At 43.1% G+C, this 21,756-nt stretch overlaps 2 protein-coding genes across 9 annotated transcripts in view; one reads left to right on the plus strand and one right to left on the minus strand.

The window, feature by feature from the left end:
* LOC122165160 (transformation/transcription domain associated protein) overlaps positions 1–12,111 on the minus strand; it is a 74,323-nt gene extending 62,212 nt beyond the window's left edge. For all 4 annotated transcript variants that reach the window (XM_042827898.1, XM_042827895.1, XM_042827896.1 and 1 more), the window contains exons 1-17: positions 12,056–12,111; positions 10,791–10,940; positions 10,096–10,145; positions 8,733–8,843; positions 8,110–8,214; positions 7,334–7,417; positions 6,529–6,585; positions 5,817–5,942; positions 5,478–5,555; positions 5,159–5,247; positions 4,169–4,265; positions 3,687–3,825; positions 2,849–2,927; positions 2,127–2,361; positions 1,462–1,789; positions 1,240–1,337; positions 404–598 (exon numbers count right to left, since the gene is read on the minus strand). In XM_042827898.1, the coding sequence (XP_042683832.1) occupies positions 404–598; positions 1,240–1,337; positions 1,462–1,789; positions 2,127–2,361; positions 2,849–2,927; positions 3,687–3,825; positions 4,169–4,265; positions 5,159–5,247; positions 5,478–5,555; positions 5,817–5,942; positions 6,529–6,585; positions 7,334–7,417; positions 8,110–8,214; positions 8,733–8,843; positions 10,096–10,145; positions 10,791–10,890 (1,971 nt within the window). In that variant the 5' untranslated portion in view covers positions 10,891–10,940; positions 12,056–12,111. The remainder of the gene's footprint in view (positions 1–403; positions 599–1,239; positions 1,338–1,461; positions 1,790–2,126; positions 2,362–2,848; positions 2,928–3,686; positions 3,826–4,168; positions 4,266–5,158; positions 5,248–5,477; positions 5,556–5,816; positions 5,943–6,528; positions 6,586–7,333; positions 7,418–8,109; positions 8,215–8,732; positions 8,844–10,095; positions 10,146–10,790; positions 10,941–12,055) is intronic.
* A 585-nt stretch (positions 12,112–12,696) lies between these two features.
* Positions 12,697–21,545, plus strand: TMEM130 (transmembrane protein 130). 5 transcript variants are annotated; one of them, XM_042828157.1, is made up of 9 exons: positions 12,870–13,277; positions 14,144–14,640; positions 14,744–15,034; positions 15,438–15,606; positions 16,224–16,393; positions 16,988–17,072; positions 19,092–19,294; positions 20,211–20,323; positions 21,020–21,545. In XM_042828157.1, the coding sequence occupies exons 2-9, from the start codon at positions 14,574–14,576 to the stop codon at positions 21,194–21,196; spliced, it is 1,275 nt and encodes a 424-aa protein (XP_042684091.1). In that variant the 5' UTR covers positions 12,870–13,277; positions 14,144–14,573; the 3' UTR covers positions 21,197–21,545. The 5 variants fall into 5 exon arrangements, 4 of the variants coding, with proteins under 4 accessions (XP_042684089.1, XP_042684091.1, XP_042684092.1 ...); XM_042828158.1 differs by having other exon boundaries at positions 14,206–14,640; XM_042828155.1 differs by lacking the exons at positions 12,870–13,277; positions 14,144–14,640 and adding an exon at positions 12,697–12,769.
* The last annotated feature ends 211 nt before the right edge of the window (positions 21,546–21,756 follow it).

The raw sequence follows: 21,756 nt of genomic DNA on the forward strand, positions 1-21,756 counted from the left end.
TGCTGTGCACACAATTCATGTTATCCTCAATGGAAAAGAACCATGCATATTATTTAAATTTAAATTTTAGATGCATGCTGCAGAAACGGTGTTCTGCTAAGCTAGATCAGAATGCTGACACAACAATCTCATTCAGAAACAGGAATTCCAGAACATGTAATACTCCTTGGAATAAAAGCACCACCTTGAGGTGCTCGTGTTTGTATTTCATGACTTAACCTGGAAAGTTTTTGAAAACCCATCTTTGCAGTGTCTTTTTATAAAACGTTTCCATTCTTTCACCCTAATTTCAACATTATTACTGAATAATTCCTCTTCAGCCTCAGGTACTCTAAGGCAGGAGGCATTTTCTACAGGCTGGTTATTATCAACTGGAGAAGAAAAACAACAACAAACGTCATACCTGAAGAGCATAGTTTTTTGAGATTCTTTCCACCATATAAGGAACAGTAGTTTGAAAGATCTCTTTAAAAGTCAATGGGTTCATCATTGTGAATACACCAGCAAAATGCTCCAGAACTTCCTTTTCCTCTTTCATTCTGACTGTCTGACAGTTGGCTACTCGAACGTACGTCTGTCCATTTCCTGCTATTTGAACCTATGGCAATTGAGAAAATGAATCTATCAGTTACAGAACTGTAGCAACTTGTCCCTGCTATTCCTAAAGAAGGACTGGAGTAAAACTCATGTTATACAAGTTTCACATGCAATTCCCATACAACTAGAAGTCACAAAAGCCAACATTGACAATAAATAAATGAAAATGGAGTGTGAAGATCACAGACTTCAAAATCACAGTGAGGAGTGCAAAAAAAACAACAGCAGATATCACTCTGCATTTGTAAAGCTACTGGATTCTAAATCATGTACGTTTACATTTCAGCAACACTTTCTGTAACTTCTAAAGATAAACACGTGCCAAGGGAATGCTTCAGCTGGTAACTAAACTTAAAAAAATCTCTTTGGAGAAGAAATTTGATCTACCACATAAAAAAGATTTTTAGTCTGACCTGCCAGCCTAAATATAGCCAATAATAACTGTTATGAAAATAATCTGCTTCTTGCAAGTGATAAGTACTCTGAAATTCAAACAATTTCCCACTAGACATGGCCCAGAAATGAAAGGTTTCATGAAAATATACTACAAGTGTGAACTGTATTTTAGCTGACAAACAACTACTAAGCGATCTAACACAGAAACTGCATAAAATAGACGTGGCATGGGGTCAGAGTGCATACCTGATAAATATCCAAAGCTTGCATTGCATATTTTACCAGTTTTATATAGATTTGAGTCTCTTTAGGTTGCAACTGCTTATTGGGAATGAACTGTGCCTCTGAAAGGAGACAAAAAAATACAGCAGTAGTTACATACTAAAAATACTATTTGTTTGTTTTTGGCTAGAGTTTCAATTGCAGAATTTTAAAAGTCAAGAGCAACTAAACATGATGCAGCATTACCACCAGGAGCTTTGCATGACGTTATGCCCCACGTGATTGTCTTCACACCACAGACCAAAGTTTTCACTAAGCTTCGGCAGTCTGTGACCTGAAAAGTCTGCTTGTCTTCTTTTTCTTTTTCCCCCTGCTTTTCAAACACAGGTACGGGCGCAGGGGCCACCGGAGTGGCCGGAGCAGGAGATGGAACAGGAACAGGTGCTGCATTTGCTGCTGTTGGCACTCCAGGCAATGCAGCCTCGGCTGCTCCAAGCTCAGACTGTGGTTTGCATTTTTTAAAAATCCCTGAAAGCTGATATCGTGCTATGGTGTGAAACTTCAGAACAAACACCTGTGGGGCCGGGGAAGAGAGGACACAGAAGAGCAGAGTGGAGAGGGGAAGAGAAAAAAAGGAAAGTAAGTTCCTGCTTCAGAATTAAAGATGATTCTAAATCTCTAATTCTAATCCTTCAGCTTAACATACTTAGACCAATAAGATTTACAACTGTATTTCTGGAATGGCTCAAATAACTGCAAACGTATCTGAGTGTACTACAAAGTGTTAACACACTGTTTTGGCATATCCTCATTTCTGAAGAAAGGAGGGAGTAAGATGTGATTGGTAATATACTACAAAATATTAAGTAGGCTATTCAATACATTATCAAGAATTTTAAACACGTCAGTACCTCCAACATTCTCATGAGAATATCTCTACCATTTCCATTTTCCTGCTCACTTTTAGACCGGATACAGTCTACCAAATTTAGCAGGAGCTTGCAGGACATTGTCTGGATGCTGCTAGGCAGCGACTCATCATCAATGTTCTTGGCAAATAACTGGACAGCAAGGGAGAGATCGTTGAGAGGTAAATGCTGCCGGACGTGATGCACCAGGTCTGCCAGTGTACTGTATGCCAGGGGCCTGCCAGGAAAAACAGGAAACAAACAAAACACATTGAGGACAATTATAACAGCTGCTAATTGGACTCGACCAATAATCACCACCTGGATCTATTTTCAAGATTCTCAATTACAATTTTCTGTTTTTATATGCAAACACATTGTTTGGAGGCTTTTTCTATTACACAAGAGCATTAAAATCTGTATCATACCAAAGAAGCATTAATCCATCCCACAAGGCCAATATTAGAACTACTTGGATCTTTATTCACCCGCTGCTGAACATCCCCTGCACACGACTTCATCTCCATAACAATTCAGATGTTTCATGTCATGGGAAGCAGTGCTGGCAAGCTTTTTCACAATTAATCCTTGATTACTCATGATCTCATGAAAATGAGCTATACAAAGATTTAAAACTCTATGCAGACGTTGAGGTAAATATTAGCAAACCCTGAAAGAAAGCCACAGCAGGCACTCAGGAAGACATTCCAACCTTTCTGCCATACCTCAGTGTCTCTCGGGCAGTATATCCAGAGCCAATTAATATAGATTCATCAAACAGTTTGTCCATGCATGGAATAAATTCTATAATTAAAAAAAAAGAAAGAATATGAAAACTAAATATAATGAGTAGCAAAGAAAGAGTTAAAATAAATTTGTTAAGCATTAAGTAACTCATTGTACATACTGAAACGAAAGTTTGACAATAAAATTTACTCCTGAAACGTGTAAACTTTCAATCAAACTCTAATAGCTCTATTGGCACTTGCTCCTTCAGTAACTTTACAGAACACTCAAAGCAACCCTATGGGTACAATGAGAACAGCTATAGCTGGAAAAAGTGGTTCCATTGATCTCAACTTCACAGAACTTTTTAGAAGCAACTGATGAGTTACTGCCCATGAAAACACTGCTTTGTGTGTCATCATGCAAGCTCTGTCCCAAAATGTGAGACAGAATATATGGAACTTGGGATACTGAAGAGCTATCAGTAACAAACTCAAATGAAAAAGCAAGGTCAAAGAAGCTTTTTTTTTCTTTTCTTTCTAAATATAGAATTCAAGAAGGTCACTGAACGATTAGTTCACTCCACCCTAAGGGCAGATAATGGCAAAGACAGGAAGGGCTGAACGATCCCACTTCTATAACACAGAGTGCAATAAAAAGCAGAACCTCAAGTACAGAGAGGCACCCAAAAAGAACTGAAAGCAAAGTTCACTTCCCAAAGTAATGAGAACTATGTAATAGCCCACACCAAAAGGTACACAAATGTACCTCCTAAATACACAGAAATAGTTGAAATCTTTTCAATGCACAGATACACTATAAAAAAGCAGTACATACGGCTCCTCAAGTCTGTTGTTAAAATGTGCTTAGCAGCAATCAGAAGCTCCTTCCGGAGGTGTGCTGTTTCTGCTGGACAATTGGAGAGCAATTGCAACATTCCTTTCACCATTTGCTGAGAATATTTAGCCACTAATTCCTATAAAAATAATGAAAATACAATCATTATTATACTCTACTTTAAAATTCTTCTCACATCTCCAATACAACATTGAATTAAAATTCAGTGACTCTTCTCCAGGAAGTCTGCTTGTAAAAATAAAATACAGTAGCCGTTCCATACATGCTTTTATTTTGCATTCACATCAGAACACTTCTGAAAGGATAACCAAGTACAGCTCTACAGATGGCCAGGTTTACTACCCAATTGTTCTTCTCTCCAACCCTTGAAGCACAGCACTCACACAGGTGGCTTTCCCACCACAAAGTAATGAGAGATCTGTTGTATTTAAGAGTAGTGAAGTAACAAAAATGCAGCCTACCTGGTAGATTCTTATGATGTAAGCCAAAAAAGACAAGGTTTTAATTTGAGCAGCAATAAAATCAGCATACAGTTCTTTGTTATAAAGTTTATGTTGCCTGAAATCAAATTGAACAGTGGTTATTTTTCTCCCCCTTCTTAATACCATTGGTCAGAAAATTCATGGCAGTATCAAATTACATCACCTTAAACTGAAGTTCTTGCTCCATAAGACAATAAATTCATTATGGGAGAGCCCACTTACCCAACATTTTATGCTTCAAGTAGAAATGCACAACCCTGAAGCAACCATACAATTTTCAACCCCCTGCAGAACACCAAGTTAATACACAGGCACCAAACAGCTGCCTCTCTTCCCCCAGCTGGGGCCATTTTTCTCCAAGCAATATTCCTTCCCAAAGCCTTGCACGTCTTTCAAGTCTCAACCACTTATGCAGATCATCTGAGCAGACAGGGAAAGACAGAGATAGTAATCTTGCTGCACTGCTCTGCACCATTGCTGCTCCTTAGAAACATCTCTCTGAATCAGGCAAAACAGTGCCCACATCTGCAACACCACATGGCTCCACACAAGCTAGACTTGGAAAAGCAAGACTGTAACATTGGTGGCTTCCTGAAGACAAATAGCTCCAAAGTCCCAGCCGTGTGGTCTCCATCACATGGAGCACTATTTGTGCTAACATCTATTTCTGTCAGAAGCTCCATTTTAAAAAAATGCCTACCAAACAATAAATCAGGAGGCAGCTCATAACTATGAATCTTCTCAGTGACACATAATGGAAATATTCAAATCTGCCCATTACTTCAAGTACAGAAGTGTGACTGTAGCACAATTTTACATCAAATAATCATTGCTATTTTTGAGATTAAAAGCACTAAGACTAGAAGCAAACTCAAAGCATCTAAGATAAAAATATTTCAAGTAACCTTGAATAGCAGATTAAGGAAGTTTATTCCATATATCATCAAAGCAGTACTGAATTACTTTTACCTGGCTTGAGCAGAAACCTGAATTATAATAGTGTTCATAATCAAGGGCACAAATTCAGCTACCACATTATGAATGTTCAGCTTGTAGAGCTTAAAAAAAAAAAAGAAAAAAACAGTATAATTAGAGAAATAAGAGAAACACGCAACTCATTCGTGCATTCAACACATCTGAAAGCTAATGAAAGACCAATGAAAAAATCTCACATTATTATTATTCCACCATATTTTAATCTCAATATTGGTTACATTTTGCCATGAGAAGTTACACAACAACTGAGTAACCAGAAGTGCTTAGGTGTAAAACACAACAGTGTACTAACCTGATACATAAGAACAACAATAATAGGTAGCTCGGCCAAGACCTTCAGGGACAAAGATCCCCTGGGTATTATAGAATGCTGAAAAGAGAATACATGTTTTATAAACAGTTTGTTGATTTTTAAAAGTGCTCGTAATGCATTTTTAAAGAAACTGCTCATTTTAATAGATACACTTACAGAAGATTTAAGGGGCACAAAGCCACTCGGTAATCACATTAAATAAAAAATCCTGTGGTTGCATAGCAAATATATGACAAGTTTCAATCATCTTCTACAAATATAGGTTGATACACAAAACCAACCAAAAGAGCCTACTGCATTCTCAGTTCGAATACTTACAGTTCTTGTCTCACTGTCTTCTCTCTCCGGGTTCACCTTCACCACAATTGTTGTAATCATGCCAACCATCTCAGGAGGAGGAACAGTGTTCTCAGGAATCACCTGAGGATTCTCGAAATACCGACCCTAGAAGCAGACAAAGAGCAGAAGAGAAATACAATGCTAGTTACAGTCGAGGCAATTCTTCCACATAATTTTTCCCCCCAGCTCACTGTAGATATCTTCTACACAGGACCTTCACACTCCAGAAGGTTGCTGGGACTGCATCCCCCATAATCTTTTGCTCCCATACAGCAGGAAGCAGAAAAGAAAAACATTGAAGCACACAGCTGCATCTGACAGAAAGAACAGGCAACGGCCTCCAGAGATCAAGCAAGTTGAAGAACTCTACTGGAAGGTAAGTCATTGCAGCCTTCCCTCAAAAAAAACAAAAAAAAACAACCAAAATTTGGAGACTGGTGAAGCCAATAGAATGGTATTTCATTAAACAAATGCACCTTGGTTTTCTCACACTGTTAATACTACAAAAACAAGATTTTCTAAATCAAAGTCTAAATTTCTCTGTTTTGTGGAGTATTTCCGTTAAATATTTTTCTTAAAACTAACTGAATCATTAGATGTAGAAGTAATTAACTCATTTAGAGGCAAAATTAAGACAGAGGATTTAGTTCCCTGACTACAGCAAGGGTGATTTGGGAAATAAAAAACTCACCACAACTTTAGGAAGTTCCTTGTAAATCTGCTTCACGAAGTCCAAAAAATGATGGATCTAGGAAAGAAAAAGGTGCTTCATCACACAGCCAAAACCTTACAATTGTACAATGCCTGTATTAGCAGCAGTACAACTGCATGCAACCTTTAGCCACCACTAGAGTTCACTTTTCGTGACATCTAAAAGGGATACTGAAGTTCTCCAAGTCTATTCTGTTCCACTCACATTAACTTGAACTGACTTGGAAAGAATCTAATTTGACTATAACCTCAACATTTTCCCAATGTGGTACAAATAGGAATAATGACTAGAAAATAATCAAGTCTTCTGAGGGAAAAAAAATAAATCAAGGAAAGAAAGCAAAAGAAGAAAAACACAGACTTTCATGCAAACTCCTTCTTGAGACACAGGAGTGACACGTGTGGAAAGAGAAGAGGAAATAAGAGATGATAATATTCCAGGATTTTTCTTTCACAAACCAAAAAGGCACCAATTCTCTCTTCCTCTGAGGGTGTTTTATCCTTTTTGGAGATGCTCCCATGCTAACACAGTACCCATAAACACCTGAAGTGAAAGCAACCAGACTTTAACAGTTTGTTTTGTTGGTTTTTTACCCTCCACAGGGTGCTGGACTGCTCAGCACTGTGCAATCCTCTTCTATGAAGTATTTGAGGGTTGTTTTTTTGCTGTTGGTTTTCTAATATATGGTTACTAGAGGTCAACAAACAGAAAATGACAGCAGAAATAAAACACACAGCAATTCTGAAAAGAGCATGGGAGTAACATAGCACGATTGATCACTTACTTCTTGAGTGATTGCTGGTCTGAACTGTTTGTGCAATTCAATTATTATTCTTAAGCAGATCAAAACATTTTCTTCATTCTCCGTCTGACAAAAAACAGAACTTCAGTGAGTCTACCATTGCATTCTTCAACTTCAAAACCCCATAAAAGCACAGTTATCTCATTCCATTACTGCAGATTTGCATAAGCAAGATGCCTTTAATTTGATCTAACTTTACCCTGTAACCTCTGGAGAAGGCTGAAAATAAATTAAATTCATCCCTTTTGGAACAAAAACCAGAATGGCTGAACACCATCAGACCTGACTACGCATCACAGACAGAAGCACAAGTGGAGCCATTTGCACACCAAGACATCCCCAAATATAACATGTTATCTTTGGCAGGCTTTGAGTAACAATGTTTTCAGTGCTGAGTAAGAAGCAGATCTACGTCTCCAGAACAAAGCATTTGCATCTACACAAGCTAAGCAAAAAAATGCGCATAAATGTAATGTTGTCTAAGGCAAGCGATAAAGAACAGTTCCCTGCAAAATTAAAAGCCAAGAAAGGGAGAAAAAAGAGAACTTGAAGAAATCAGAAATCCTACAGACAGTAAGTAATTGCACTGATAAAGGCTAAGCAGAATGTTGCTCCACTCTTGCTCCAGAAGCACAGCCAATGTAATTACTCTCAAAAACCCACCCCCAGCAATTCTGGAGATGAAGTAGAACTTTCTGCAAATCTGGAACAGTTTTAAAACAAAATATACACACACACCCATAAGCAAAGATAAATACCTCTAGAAATCTAAACATCACAGACAGGATATTCTTGGTATGAAGACGAAGGTGCTCATTTGTTGGTATTCTGTGGATTATTTCAAGCACTAATTTCCGGAGTTGCTGTTTAAATCAAGAAATAATTAAATAAACCAAGAGCTGCTGGGATTTTTTAGGAGACCACAAAAAACAACAGTTAATGGATGCATGTTTTCAACTTCCATACTTGAGCACCACTTTACTTTGCACAGGCTGGCCCTTAGATACAAACACGAAATGCTTCCTATTTGAATAAGCCAAATGTAACAATCACTGTTGAAAATGCGCTCCTTAAGCAAGTCCAGTAAACCATTAACGACATGGATTCTCAACCACTGCCTTTTGTTACAAAGCGTAACAACTTATCAGCAAGAAAGACAAGTCCAGCATCCAGCCTTCCCCCCACTGCTCTTAGAAGCATGATGGCAAAGTTTAAAAGCAACGTATTCAGAAACTGGACGTTTCAGTTTCTCTCCAAACAACAGATCTAGTTTTAAGAACAAAGGTAGTACACAAGTCGGTTCGTTGGCTAACCAAGAGCATCACTGAACAAGCAGCTGCTGCACGCTCTGCAGAAGGCAGAGATGCTCTGCACAGCTTACCTGGGCTGGCTTCTCCTGTAGAAACTGAACTTCTCCGTCCTGCAGGAAGGTGAGGAACCTTGGGATGATGTGTTCCAGGAATGTAGAATACTGAGGGGATGATGTCACATTCTAATTCAAAAGAAAATGAAAACATGAAGACATAACACACTACCACATATTGTATCAAGTTACATTCAAAGCTTCTAGAAAACATTTTCAGTGATTTTTATCAGATGTTGTATTTAAGCATCTGCTGACATACTACAGAGTTAGCATCTTTGAAACAAGCACACACAAAACCCCAGGAGGATATTTTCAGATACTCACTTACTGTAATATTAAGTTCTGCTCAGCCTGTGCACAAACTACTACGGTCACAGACAGCTCAGTCCCTTACACACACTAAGCAAGGATGAAGCCTTTTAACTTTTTTAATGCAAATAATACAGTTGTGACAGCTCTAATTGCATTTCACTGCATTAACCTAAACAAAATAGTTTGCTGGACGGGAGATTGCACTGATAAGCTCATCAACAACTGAAATCTGCACAGCACTGCACTTCCAGCACCTCGCATAAAGCTTACTTAAGAATATCTGATGACATCAAAGAGCACTAGAATGGGTATTTCTGTGTCCATGCCACAGACTAAGCAAGATCACTTCAAACAACACAGATTTGGACAAAAGCTGTTACAGCAACAGCACTTTTATTCTTATTTATCACAGCTAAAAACACACAGAGAGCATTACAGCTATTCTAAGATCTTGCATTTATTCATTCCACAAAAGAACAAGTTCTCCACAATTTCAGAACACACTCATTCTAACTAGGTGTTCAGTGACAGTACCATCTGACTAACATATGCTTGGTTTAACTTGTTTCTCAACTTTGTTTCTGGTGCTCATCTAAACCTGATTTATCACTGAGCAAGAGATAACTTGTCACTGGAGTCATCTCCACTCCTGATGCCAGACTGCATCTGACAGCTCCTCACTTCCATCCCGTGGGATTATTCAGGAGTAACAGAGGGCCTTTTGCATCACAAGAACAAAACACAAACTCAAAATAAATAAAACAATGCTTAAAATACAGATTTCAGATCACTCAGCTCAACAGAAAAAAGAAAACCTGTGATGTCACCTTTATTCAAATGCTCACTGAACAATGACTACAGAACAAAAGAGCTCTCAAGTTCAAAGACGAACTCTTCAAACATCTGGGTAGCTGCTAAATGCAGCAGTAACATAAGTGCTTTATAGTAGAATTTACAACTCACAACAACAATACGAATCTTTTAACTGCATAATATCAGATGTCACACTGACTGACACGAAGCACCGTAAGGACTGCCATCCTGGACAGCTTTTTTTATTGATTACCTCAAAATTCTCACTGACTTCTTGCATCATTTTCAATTTGGTTTCATCGGCTGAAAAAAGGAAATTCAAACAAAAAAGTAAATAAACACAAAGCTAAATCATGAAAGCAAGTACCAGGCTCACTGCTGAAAGAAGCAATCAGATCTTATCAGTTTAGTTGTCACCGCCAAATTATAAGGCACACAACTCTCACAAACATCCCTGTCATACAACCACACACACGACTCACTCTCTCTTTGGCTCAAGGAAATATTATTCATCACTTTGCTTCTTCAAAAAATCAGTATTTTAACAAAATTTAAGCCGAATTTAGTATGCATTTGTCAACTTTTTGAACAATATTCAGACATTTGTGAAACAAACCACAAGTGAACACAATTCTATGATTCTATTAGCAGTCCGATAAGACAAAAAGGAGAAACAGTTTCAAACTAGAAGATGGGAAATCTAGATTGAATGTAAGGAAAATGTTTTTTACAATAAGGATAGCGAGGCAGTGGCACAGGGTGCAGAGAATGTTGGTCATGCCCTGTCCCTGCAGACATCCAAGCTCAGGGGATGGATCAGAGCACTGATGGAGCTGTCAGTGTCCCTGCTCAGCGCAGGGGAGTTACACTGGATGAGTTTGAGGGTCCCCTCCAGCTCAAAAATGATTTTATGATTTAACTTACAATACAGAAAAAATTGTATCTTACGTGTATTGACATCTGTAAGAGCAGCCACAAACTGAAGGTACTTTTTCATCAGAGTGGTTTGGTCCACCACTGTGGGCCCTTGTGCTGAAACAAATGCCATCTTGGAGGAGGGAGATCAGCTTTCACTACATAGAATCAAGATCAACACGCCTACAAAATATATATGTGTGTGTTAGTTTACATACCTGCTCAATTGCAGTCATCATCTTACCCAAACCCATTCTTCTAACACACTGAAGAGGACATATCTCACTCCCAGAGTCACAGGGCACATCTCTGCAGGCCTACGTGAACAATGCCTGGTGTGTGCAGCACCCAGGAGCACAGGCACAAACCTCCAAACAGCAAGGCGACCCAGCTCTTCCCATCTGCCCTCTCTGCATCTGCTCTGAGGCCTCACGTGCACCCAGGCTTGGGGCCACAGCTCAGGAGGGATGCGGAGCTGTTGGCACGGGCACAGAGATGCTCAGAGGTTGGACGGGGACAGGCTGAGGAAATCGGGGGTGTGCAGCCTGGAGAAGAGAAGGCTGCAGGAAGACTCAAGAGCAGCCTTACAATACTTAAACGGAGCGTATAAACCAGAAGGAAACTGACTTTTTACACAAGTAGACAGTGACAGGGTAAGGGGGAATGGTTTTAAACTGAAAGAAGGGCGATTTAAGTTAGACGTCGGGGAAATTTTTCTCCAAGAGATCGGTGACGTGCCGGCAGCGCTGCGCAGAGCTGTGCTGCACCATCCCTGGAGGTGCCAAGGGCACGGATGGGCAGCCGGAGCTGCCGCCCGGTTTGGGAGCTGGCAGCCCTGCCCACAGCAAAGAGACGGAGCGGAGCGACCTCAGAGCTCCCTTCCAACGGAACCATTCTGGGCTCCCAAGATCCATGTCAGCATCAGCGCCTTCCTTCTGCGTCCGCCGCTCTGCCCTCCGACCCGCATCCCACCAGCGACCCGCAGCCGGAGCTGCCAGCAGCCGAGCTGCCGCTCGCGGCCCTTCCCGCCTTCACAGCAACCCGCGTTCGGACATCCTCAGCCTCCGGCTCCGGCCTCGCCGCCGCTCGCGGCCGCTTACCTGCACCGCCCGGCGCTCCCCGCCGCCGCCATCACGCCGCCCCCATCCCCGCCGACACGGACACGGAACGAACGGCCGTGCCGGCGCTCCCTGCGGCCCAAGGCCTCCGAGCGCGGATCTGCCGGACGGCGACCCTTCCTGCTCCTCTGTTCCGTGCCCCGCCGCCCCGCCCCGGCCCGCCACCCCCGCGCTGCTCACCCCGCGGCCCCCCGACTCCTCCTTTGTTGCTGCCGGAGCCCGGCGGCGGCGCATGGGCGCAACGGAAGCTCCCGAGCTCAGTTCCGGCCGCCTCCTCCCGCCGCCCGCCTCGCGCGCACCCCCGGGCGGAGCGCAGCGCAGCCATCGATCGCAGCGCCACCACGGCGCGCGGGGAGCGGCGCTGCCCCGGGCTGCGCGGCCCCGCCGGGTCTCTGCCGGGAGAGGAGCGTCCGCCCCAAGCGCTGCGGCCGCGGGCGGCGGGACGCGCAGCCGAGGGCACGGAGCACGGCCGGACCGCCCCGCGGGATCTTTTGGGCGCTCGGGGCTGCCCGCGCACCGCCCCCTCACAGCACGGCGCACCCCCGCCCGCGGAGCTGGGCAGCGCCGCAAGGAACTCGGAGGGGCTTCGGTCACACCGTGACCCGCGGGTCACGGAGCCGCGGTGGGCAGGGCTGCCAACCGCTGGATCGGGGCGGCCCCGGGCCGTCCGCGTTTAGAGTTTTGACGGCGCGGCCCCGCGGGCCCTTCCCCCTGGGGGTGGTTGGGCGCCGCCGAGGGGGAGCGGCCCCGGGGGCGGACGGACGGAGCGCCGCAGTACCGCGGGCGGCCTCGAGGGCAGCGCCCTGCGCTGAGCGCCCGTCATGCTGCGGCTGAGCTGCGTGCTGCTGCCCGCCGTGCTGCTGCTGCTGCTCTGCCGTGCCGCTGCGGCGCCGGGTAACGGAGAGAAGGGCCTGCGGCCCCGGGAGATGGAGAGGCGCTCGGGCGTGGGGCTGCGGGGACGGCGGGGCGGGCACGGGCTGCGTCACCTCGGGGAGCTGGGCCGGCCGGGGGCTGATGGTTGCCCGAAGCCGGGAAGCGCTTCTGCTTCCCGCGGCGCTCGGGCAGCATACGGCTCCCGCTTTGGTCTCGGGTTGGAAAGGTGGAAGGGACCGCGGAGCGCTGCTGAGCTCCGTGCCCGTGGGGGAGGCACTGATCGGCGCGGCGGGTCGACCCTGGCTGGGCAGAGCCCGGCGATAGCCTCAAGGAGATAACCGCGAGGCGGCTGTTTTTTTCCGCAAGTTTCGCTGAGAAGAAGCGGAGGACGTCCTGAACCTTCTAGAGAGCTGGAACCTCGCAGCACTCGGTTTCATTAAATCACATTCTCCTCTGGGAACCCCAGGAGCTGAACAAACTCAGAGCTGTTCCTTGCCCTGTATGAGGGCAACTGACGAGTTCTAGTTTGGTCAGTACTGTGAAAATTGTTTTTCACCACTCTTTTGCATCCAGATTTGCTCAGAACCTGCAATCCCTGGAATAACGTGAGGGCACTACACGGATGCTTTGTGCTCCTCTCCCAGCCCAGCCAGAGGGCTGCAGGAAAGGCAGTGCAGGGGTTAGCTGGCCCACTGCTCCCTCCTGTCCCCATGAGCAATCTGTTAGCTGCTGGAAGACTGAGGGAGCCCCACAGCTGCACAGCGCTCTGCCTAGCATTGCCCCCATGCTCTCCCATGAGAGAACAGCTGGGAGGAGAACTGCTCAGGGTGGCAAAACACCAGGTCCCCTTCACAGCTCTGTCCCACTTCAGAGCTTGCAGTGGCTGTCGTGTTTTGTTTTGATTTAGCAGATCATTTCACCATAAAATAGCTTAGGTTGGAATGTGTCTTACAGCCCATCCAGTCCCAACCCCTGGCCACGGGCTGGCTGCTCCCCAGCAGCTCAGGCTGCCCAGGGCCCCTCCACAGCCTCAGGAACCTCCAAGGATGGGCAGCCTGTGCCACAGCCTCACCATCTGCTCAGTAAATTTCATTTACATTCATTTCCAGGCTCTTTTCAATCCTGTCCAGTGGCAGAACAAGGGGCAATGGGTACTAACTGGGCATAGGAAGTTCCACACAAACACGAGGAAAAATTTCTTTGCTTTGAGGGTGACAGAGCACTGGAACAGGCTGCCCAGAGAGGCTGTGGAGTCTCCTTATAGATTATAAAGAAGAAACAGCTGTACTGATGTTTTACTTTCAGTTAGGAGGAGGTTGAGCTGTTCAGTATAGCTGACAGGGGAAGCAATTGGATGAAATCTTACCTGACTTAGGAAGTCCATATTTTTTTCAGGATAATGGTTTGCCCAGTGAGAGATTTCTTGAGGCCAGCCTGATAACTTCTGTTTTCTGTAGCTGCAAAGGATTGTTCTGAATCTTCACCTTTGGCTTCTTCACTCTGCTCCTCACTAGCACTGCAGAAATCAAAAAGATGTGGAGGGGATATTATTGAAAAGTTTTGCTTTCTCCTTCACTTGAATTTCAGCTTCTTGAGTCAGGGTGAGTTGTGCTTAATTATAAATTAATTGGAACAACCAAAATTAGAGCTGAACGTGGCCTTCTTCCAGTAGCTGGAAGCTCAATGACAGCATTGTTAGACCATTAGTGACACTGGGCCAATGGCTATAGCCCAACTGTACCTCTAAAAACTCCTCAGAGTTTTTGGGATGTTCTAATCAGAGACTCCCTCCTACTGTTGACACTTCTAGGACCCCTTCTAACGGATGTGTCATGTTGGAATGCATATATGCACACAACAGTTCCTGTTCCAGATTTTTAAATGGCAAAAAGGTGGTAGTTTGAACTTAGTGCTGTGAGTCACATAACCACAGCTAACTAGGTAAGGTGCACTGAGTTACATTTCTCTTTTTTGTCCTGCTTCTGAAATTCACAGAGCAGTATGGTCTGGAAATCACCAACAATGGTCCCATCACAACAGGAGCTCAAGCTACTCTTCACGCCATTCTGAGGACGAAGAACGACAGCACTGTATCAAACTTGTATCACTTTAACTGGATTTATGCTCCTCTGATCCTGATAGAGAAATCCGAGCAGCGGTTGCACTCCGTAATTAACGTGACTGGTGAATTTCCTGGGGCTTTTCCTGTATCTGTCTGGGTGACTCACAGAAACTGCTGGTTATGTCGGCCAGTTGCTAGGAACGTCACCATGCTTCAGATCACAGGTAAAGAAGAATTGCTGCTGCCCTCGCTAGCATCAGAAAAGGAAAGCCAGGCGGAAATATGGCCTCCAGCAGCAGTTTGATTTGTGTAGGCCTTCGTTGCAGGAGGTTTGGCCAGCACTGTACCAACTGGGCCGTGCTGCAGGCTGCCTATCTCAGTCAGTCCAGGATTTTTTCCTCTCAGTCCTATTAGAAGCTTCATCTTGTCCCACTGTATAACCTTCCGTAAGTCAAGTAATCTCATTGCGTGTAACAACATTGAGTAATAGATCAAAAATACACTTAACTGTTTGGACTGGGGCACAGAAAGACTTATGCTGTGTATTTTAAGTCATGTGTCGGTACACACAGCATCCTATGAAAGTGATTCATGCTGTCATTCTTTGTCTACCTTAATTTTCTGCAGAATTTGTCACGGGGAATCTTACCATTGCCCAGATAGAAGACAGCAGATTTATCAAGCATGGTTCCAGCTCTTCTATGGGTGCTGTGACACGGATTTCTTTCTGTCTTCATGATCCAAGTGATTACTTCAAGTCAGCTTCATTTGTCTACAACTGGGACTTTGGAGATGGGTAGGTGTGGTTACTGTGTTCTCTTTAATGATTACTTAAGGTGCCTCTCATTCAGCTGTTCATCTAGAGAGAAATCCTGTTCATACACGGGATGGCACACACGCCTTTGCCCATTGGTATGACCGTGCAGCAGGGAGGATGAAAGATGTCCAGCTATTTGCCTTCTCTTGAGTACAAATTTATGTCCAGCACAAACAAGAGTACACAAATAGAAAAATAAGATCCAGTTTTTGAATGCTGCATCTTTCTTTCTATCTTCCTTTTTTTTAAAAAAAAATCTTTTATTTTTCCTTTTCAATACTTCAATTAGCTGCAGTCCACCTGTTTTAATGGTAGTTTTCATCTTTTATTATTTATTCCTATTCCATTTTCTAAAGTCCTATAGCACTATCCTTGATTCTATAAATACACTGTGAGTCTGATACTGACTATAGTTTTACTGGTTTTACACCTGCTAACTGCAACAGACATTAATCCTTACTGATGAGAACATGAAGGAGAATTAGAATCATAGTTGACTACCACTGGCTTTAAAAAAAATACTCCTTTTTCAATGTTAAATCAGAAATAAGCAAGTACTTGATAAAATTCAGTTTCGATTTTCATATTGCACACAGAGTTTATCAGATTACCAAGGAGCCCTTTGTCTACTGCAACTACTCCACCACGGGGAATCGCACAGTGCATCTCAAAGTCGTAGCAGAATGGGAGCAAATTGGAAGCATCATACATGAAACAGAAACTGTGCAGAAAACTGGTGATTTTACCACTGCTTTGGAGCTGCTAGGTAATTATAAAACATTTTGCACGCTCAAAATAAAATGTTATATGTGTGTAGTGATGCAATCTAGATGGTAGGTTTTTAAGGTGGTAACACAACATAGGTGCTGATTCAAGTGGATGAACTGGTCAGTATTTTTCAATGAAGAGTTTGCATTCTAAAATGGACTTTGCACCATTCTGGTTCACAAAAAGTCTAAACTGTCTTTTGTAACAGCCTCAAACAGACTCAAAACTTCAAATAATTTGTTTATCATACTTATGGAGGATCCGTTTGTTTAATTTATGATGAATATCCCTAAAAAATACTGCTGTTAGAACAAGTGTTGTGAAAGTTGATTTGGTCAGTTGTAAACAAACACACTTCAATAATCCCATGCATTATTATGTACCTGATTACATTCTAAAAAGAAATCACAAAGCCTTCTGAAAACTTTTAACAACTCTACCAGTAGGTTTCTTTCTTTGGGGTGTGAGGAAGCTGTTGTTTGTGTGAGTGATGCAGCTATCATCTGCATGGTCTAAGAGATGAAACATTTACTGGAAAACCAATGAATTTCAGGTGGTGTTCCATGTGATGTGCTTGCTTTCTTCCTCTCAGATGCTGTTAAAAGCATTCACGTAGTGGGCTCCAGAGAGACTCACGTCATGGAGAACTTGAGTTTATCTCTTCACATCAATGGCACGTAAGTAGCAAACACTACTGCTTTGCACAAAACACTTTATCTAAGCTTTTTTTCCTCCTCTGTTTCCTTAAAAGTCACTTGCACCCCACAGAACTGTTTGTTAAAGTCTTCTTTGAAGAGAACACAGTTGAATACTTGTTTTTTCTTGACTTAAAATACCATGAACTCTGAGAGTCTGACAGAGCCCACATCTGTGCAGAAAAGAAGGATGTTAAAATGTTCATCTCCTCATCAAATCCTCATATAGAAAGCAAAGGTTATCTTTATCCCTTTGTAAACAGAATGTTGAAAGAGAACTTGCCAGAGGAAGATAGTGGAAACAATGACATTTTTAAACTCTCTTTTGAATTTTTATCCCTGACCAATTAATTTCCTCATAATTAAATCAAACTGCAGTCAGAGTCCTGTTGAATGGCAGCAGCCCTTGACTGGCACACGGGAGTGGTGAGTTTCAGAAATCAGTTTGACAAAGTAAAGGCTGACAGAAGATGAATAAGAGAAAGGGGCACCGCACAGTGAGAGCAGGGTGTTTTGTTTTTAAAGTCATCTTTGGAAGGAAAAGTCCGGAGAAAGATGAAGTTGTTGAAGAGAAATGAGGCAAGGAAGGAGAGGAAAATGGAAATGTCACATTGCAATGTAATGAGCTGGGAAAAGTCTAAGTCGGGTAACTAATCACCTACCATTGTAGGAATGTAGGAGACTCAGGAGCACCTTGCTCTGAGCACAAGCTCTCTAAAGCTGCAGTATTTAGAACGTGCGAGGGTTTCTCATATAGCAGAAGCACTTTAAGTAACGTTTGAAGCACTCAGGAAGGTGCCTTCACCATAAAAATCTCCATGATCACAAAGAAATTTATTCTCCAGAAGAGTAACTCACCTGTGCTCTGCTACAGGGAGCAGATTTGCCTAACGGTGGATTTCCAAAAACAAACCAGAAAAGAGGAGGGCTGCTGGTAGGGGTGCAGGACAGAGGGAGCAGCACCCAATGCAGTCGTGTACCAAAGACAGAAGTGGTACAGATACACAGCACAGTTTGCACTCAGCAAGGGGGCTGCACTTTGAGGGACTGGAAATTGCAAATATGCAAGTAAATATGAATAGTTAAAAAAAATATTACAGGCTACCAGGCTTGACTCTAAGATGGCCATCAGTTCTTGCCAGACCTATCCTCTAGCAGCAGGGCTGGGACTGCTGTGACAGCAGTTTATGACAAAACCATCAACAAAGGTTTGAGAGATGTGTCATCAAACACATAAACATGCTGCTTTCTTACCAGAGACTACCCTGAGCAGATAAGGAACAAAATACTAGTAAGATAGTGTAAAGAAAAGCTCTGTCATCAGAATCAAAGTCCATAGTGTGTAGGGGGAGTCCAAGCAGAATCAGTTGGAGCAAGGACCTGACAGTGTAAATAAATGGCATCAGCTGGATGCAGTGAGAATGCAGGCAGACATAATGTGGATTGTAGCTAGAGAGCCTGACAACAATTGAAATCTTTTTGTTTTTGTAATACCAAGATCCTTGCAAGTTATTTAACTATCCTAACTGTTAGTCCATTGTGCAGAGGTCAATTCACATTCTTTTATTTTCTCTTTTTTTTTTGTTAAATCAGAAGTCTCAGGTGTTCTTCAGTAGCACAGTGATCTCCACTGTGAAAAGAACAAAGAAAACCAACCTATGTTCCCCTAGAAGAGGGGGAAAAGAAAGATTGCTTTTATCTCTGTTAGAGCAGAACATGGGTTTTCTATGCACAATGGCCTACCTACGACCCACCCAGGTATTTAGCTTTCAGCTAAAGGACTGCTGTTATAAAAGCATCACAAAGGCTTTTTTTCAGTGGACAAACACTATGAACCAAGTAATTGCACTGTTAATTACTTCTCTATTTGTAGTTAGATTAACCTTATTATTTTCTAAGATGTTTTACAGTTTTATCCCAGTGATTAATCAGCTGTTAGCTGAAAATTTTGGAGCTTTCAATGCGCTGTTGTGGTTTGTTCGTTCTCAAATGTCATTTCAGCCCCCCGCTGGCATTATGCTGGCTTATCAAGTCCGAGTGCATTCCATTAGAAGGCGAGAAGTGCCATCTGGTGGTGATCGCCGGCTCCTGCTACAACCTCAGCCATACCTTCAGCGACGCCGGGCAGTACTGCCTCAGCGTCCGGGTGCAGAGCGGCGTGACGATGCTGCAGACCTACCATGAAATAAAAGTGCGGCCAGCAGGTGAGCTGCAGCCACACATTCCCCATTGTCCAGGGTTCTGTCTGTCTCAGGCATTAACTTGCAGCTGATGAGGTTTCAGGAAGCATGAAGAGAAGGGAAAGCATATATTGTGCCTACTGTAATTGCTCTGAGCTTTTTGTATCCTGCTGAACCCTTAATCTCCAGAGTGTCTTGAAGCTAAAGCGTTCCCTGGGAAGATTTAAATTACATATTTTTCAGTTTAAATAGTCTCTCTCTCTTATAGTTAGAGAGGATAAGTGCAAAAACATAAGTGGCTGTAGCACTCCCTTAATTAAGCAGCCTGAATTCTTTTTAGTATTTTTTTTAAGGGTAGCCTTCTCTAATCTCCATTTCATTACATGTTTCTATTCCCTCAGCCAGCAATCCCTGCAGGCCACCCTGTTTCCTGCCCTTCGTGGGGCTCTGATTCATCTGAGAAAGAGGACCTGGCCAGGAGACAGCTGGACTGTGATAACAGAACAGTTACAGAACATCCCACTGGGACAGCACTTCTATACATCTAGGATTGCTCACTGCAGGAGGCAGTAGTGTACGCTCAGGGCATAGAGGTAGAATCCTCTTTGCTGAGGGCTACCAGCTGTTGCAAAGATGATGCTTATCAAGATTCCTCCCTACCCATTCAGGGCATGACAGAGGTACAGACACTCTTGGGAGTTAGGGCTAAAACTTAAACAGCTTTTTTAGCCTGCTTAAGCTGACCCTTGCAATCCCCTATTCCTACTTTTCTGATTGTAGAAAGATCTGAAGTAATCTAGGCTGAAAAATCTGTTCCCTGATGCGCGCACATCCTTTGTTGTAAAAATGTGAAGAGTTTTCCTAAGACAACTTTTTCTTCCGTTGCCTCTTCTCAGTGTATTATATCACTCCAGGAATGTCCCCTTGTGCTCTTTCCCAGGAATCCAGCCAGCCTTCTTTGTCCTGCTGTGCCTCACCCTGGTTTCAGTGATGGTAGGACTGGTGCTGTACACGACCTTTCGAAGTAACACACAACAGAAAGACCTTGTGGAGGTATTACTTTGAGCTGGGATAGTAATTAGATAGCTTTCAGCTATGTCTCTTCTTTCATCCTCAGGCAAACAGAGTGGGAGGGAGCATTTCTCTGGTATCTGTCTGAGCTGGCAGAGTTTAAGCAACAGGCATGGAGAAAAACATCCAGCAGGCTTCTGGAGAAACAAAACTGCAATTCAAGTTCCCAGGGCTATCATGTCTAGTTAGTTAAAGTTCCTAAGCATGTGCTTGAATTGAAGTACACCTTCCAGAGGATGTATCTGGAGTGGTTACATGGAAGAAAGCAGAGGGATGATGAGAAGGGATAGGGAACAGTAAAAAAGGATGGTTACGTTAACTGAAGTGACACTAAATTGTCACCCTCATCTCTGCTGGTGCCCTTACATCTCCCTTGTGTAGCTTTTTACATGTTCATATTTATAAGGCATGAGCTCCCAAATCAAAGATAGCTTCTTGGCCCTTTGGAAAGTACCCCTACAGGTAACATCACGCCACAATACGCATAAATGGACCTCTAGGAGGGCTGCTGCAATCCTTGTGTCCAGCTGGTATGAATCTGTCACCAGCTTTGAATAGATTTCTGATAGAAACTGATTGAGGACCAGGTGCCATTTCCAACCCAGAGTATTATGCCTGGTTTCCCTTGAACTGGTATGACTGGAATTAAAAACATTCTCATTAATGTTCCTTTTCCAGGTAGCTGACTTTGACTTTTCTCCGCTGTCCGATAAAAGCCTGTCTTCTCATTCAGAGTCAGGCTGTGGCCAAGTATGTTGCAGATCATGTTTTCTTCAGTCATCTCAAGAAGCTGACAGGGAGAGTCATGAATTTCTACTTTCTTTCTACAAGCCGGTCAAAATGTACACGGTGTGAAGAACACAACTGCACTTTGGTTACACTGACTCCAAGTTTAACTTTCTCACGTGTGATGAGTTACAAGCCCAGTGCTGCATGAATGGTTTCTTTTTGCCAATGCTATGAGGTAAACCACTTCACCAAGTCCAGCACTTGAGTGTTTCATTATATAATCCAAAAAAGAAGGAGCCTGAAACACAACAGAAGTAATTTCGTATTTTAAAATTATACGGATGTATACATTTACAGCTGTGAAAGCAGCATTTTATTCTTATGAAAGATTATTTTATTTGCTCAACTCACTACCTCTTGTAATTTCTCTGTTCCTTCTGCTGTATGTTACAAAAAAGAAAATGCTTAAAACAAACATAATTCTCTTTCTTGTGCTGTAAAAACACTACTGGAAATGCAAGTCATCCAAAAGGTGATTCTAAAAGGAAACTAACTTGTCCTGCTTGGGTGAGGCTTCAGCCTATGTCCTTCAGTGAAGCAGACTACGTAATTATGTTGTCTTTTTTCCTCCATCTTAAAAGGCCCCTTTGTTAAGTTAATGAGGTGGTGTGGGACTGCGGTAGCTG

Source organism: Centrocercus urophasianus, unplaced genomic scaffold, assembly GCF_019232065.1.
Source record: "Centrocercus urophasianus isolate 14NV4802_14NV808 unplaced genomic scaffold, USGS_Curo_1.0 seq_29, whole genome shotgun sequence".
NCBI lineage: Eukaryota > Metazoa > Chordata > Aves > Galliformes > Phasianidae > Centrocercus > Centrocercus urophasianus.

Coding starts and splice junctions, on each gene's coding strand:
- TMEM130 (XM_042828155.1), top strand. CDS start 12,697: ATGCTGCGGCTGAGCTGCGTGCTGCTGCCCGCCGTGCTGCTGCTGCTG. Junction 16,394..16,987: donor CACTGCTTTGGAGCTGCTAG/GTAATTATAAAA, acceptor TCTTCCTCTCAG/ATGCTGTTAAAAGCATTCAC. Junction 17,073..19,091: donor TCTCTTCACATCAATGGCAC/GTAAGTAGCAAA, acceptor ATGTCATTTCAG/CCCCCCGCTGGCATTATGCT.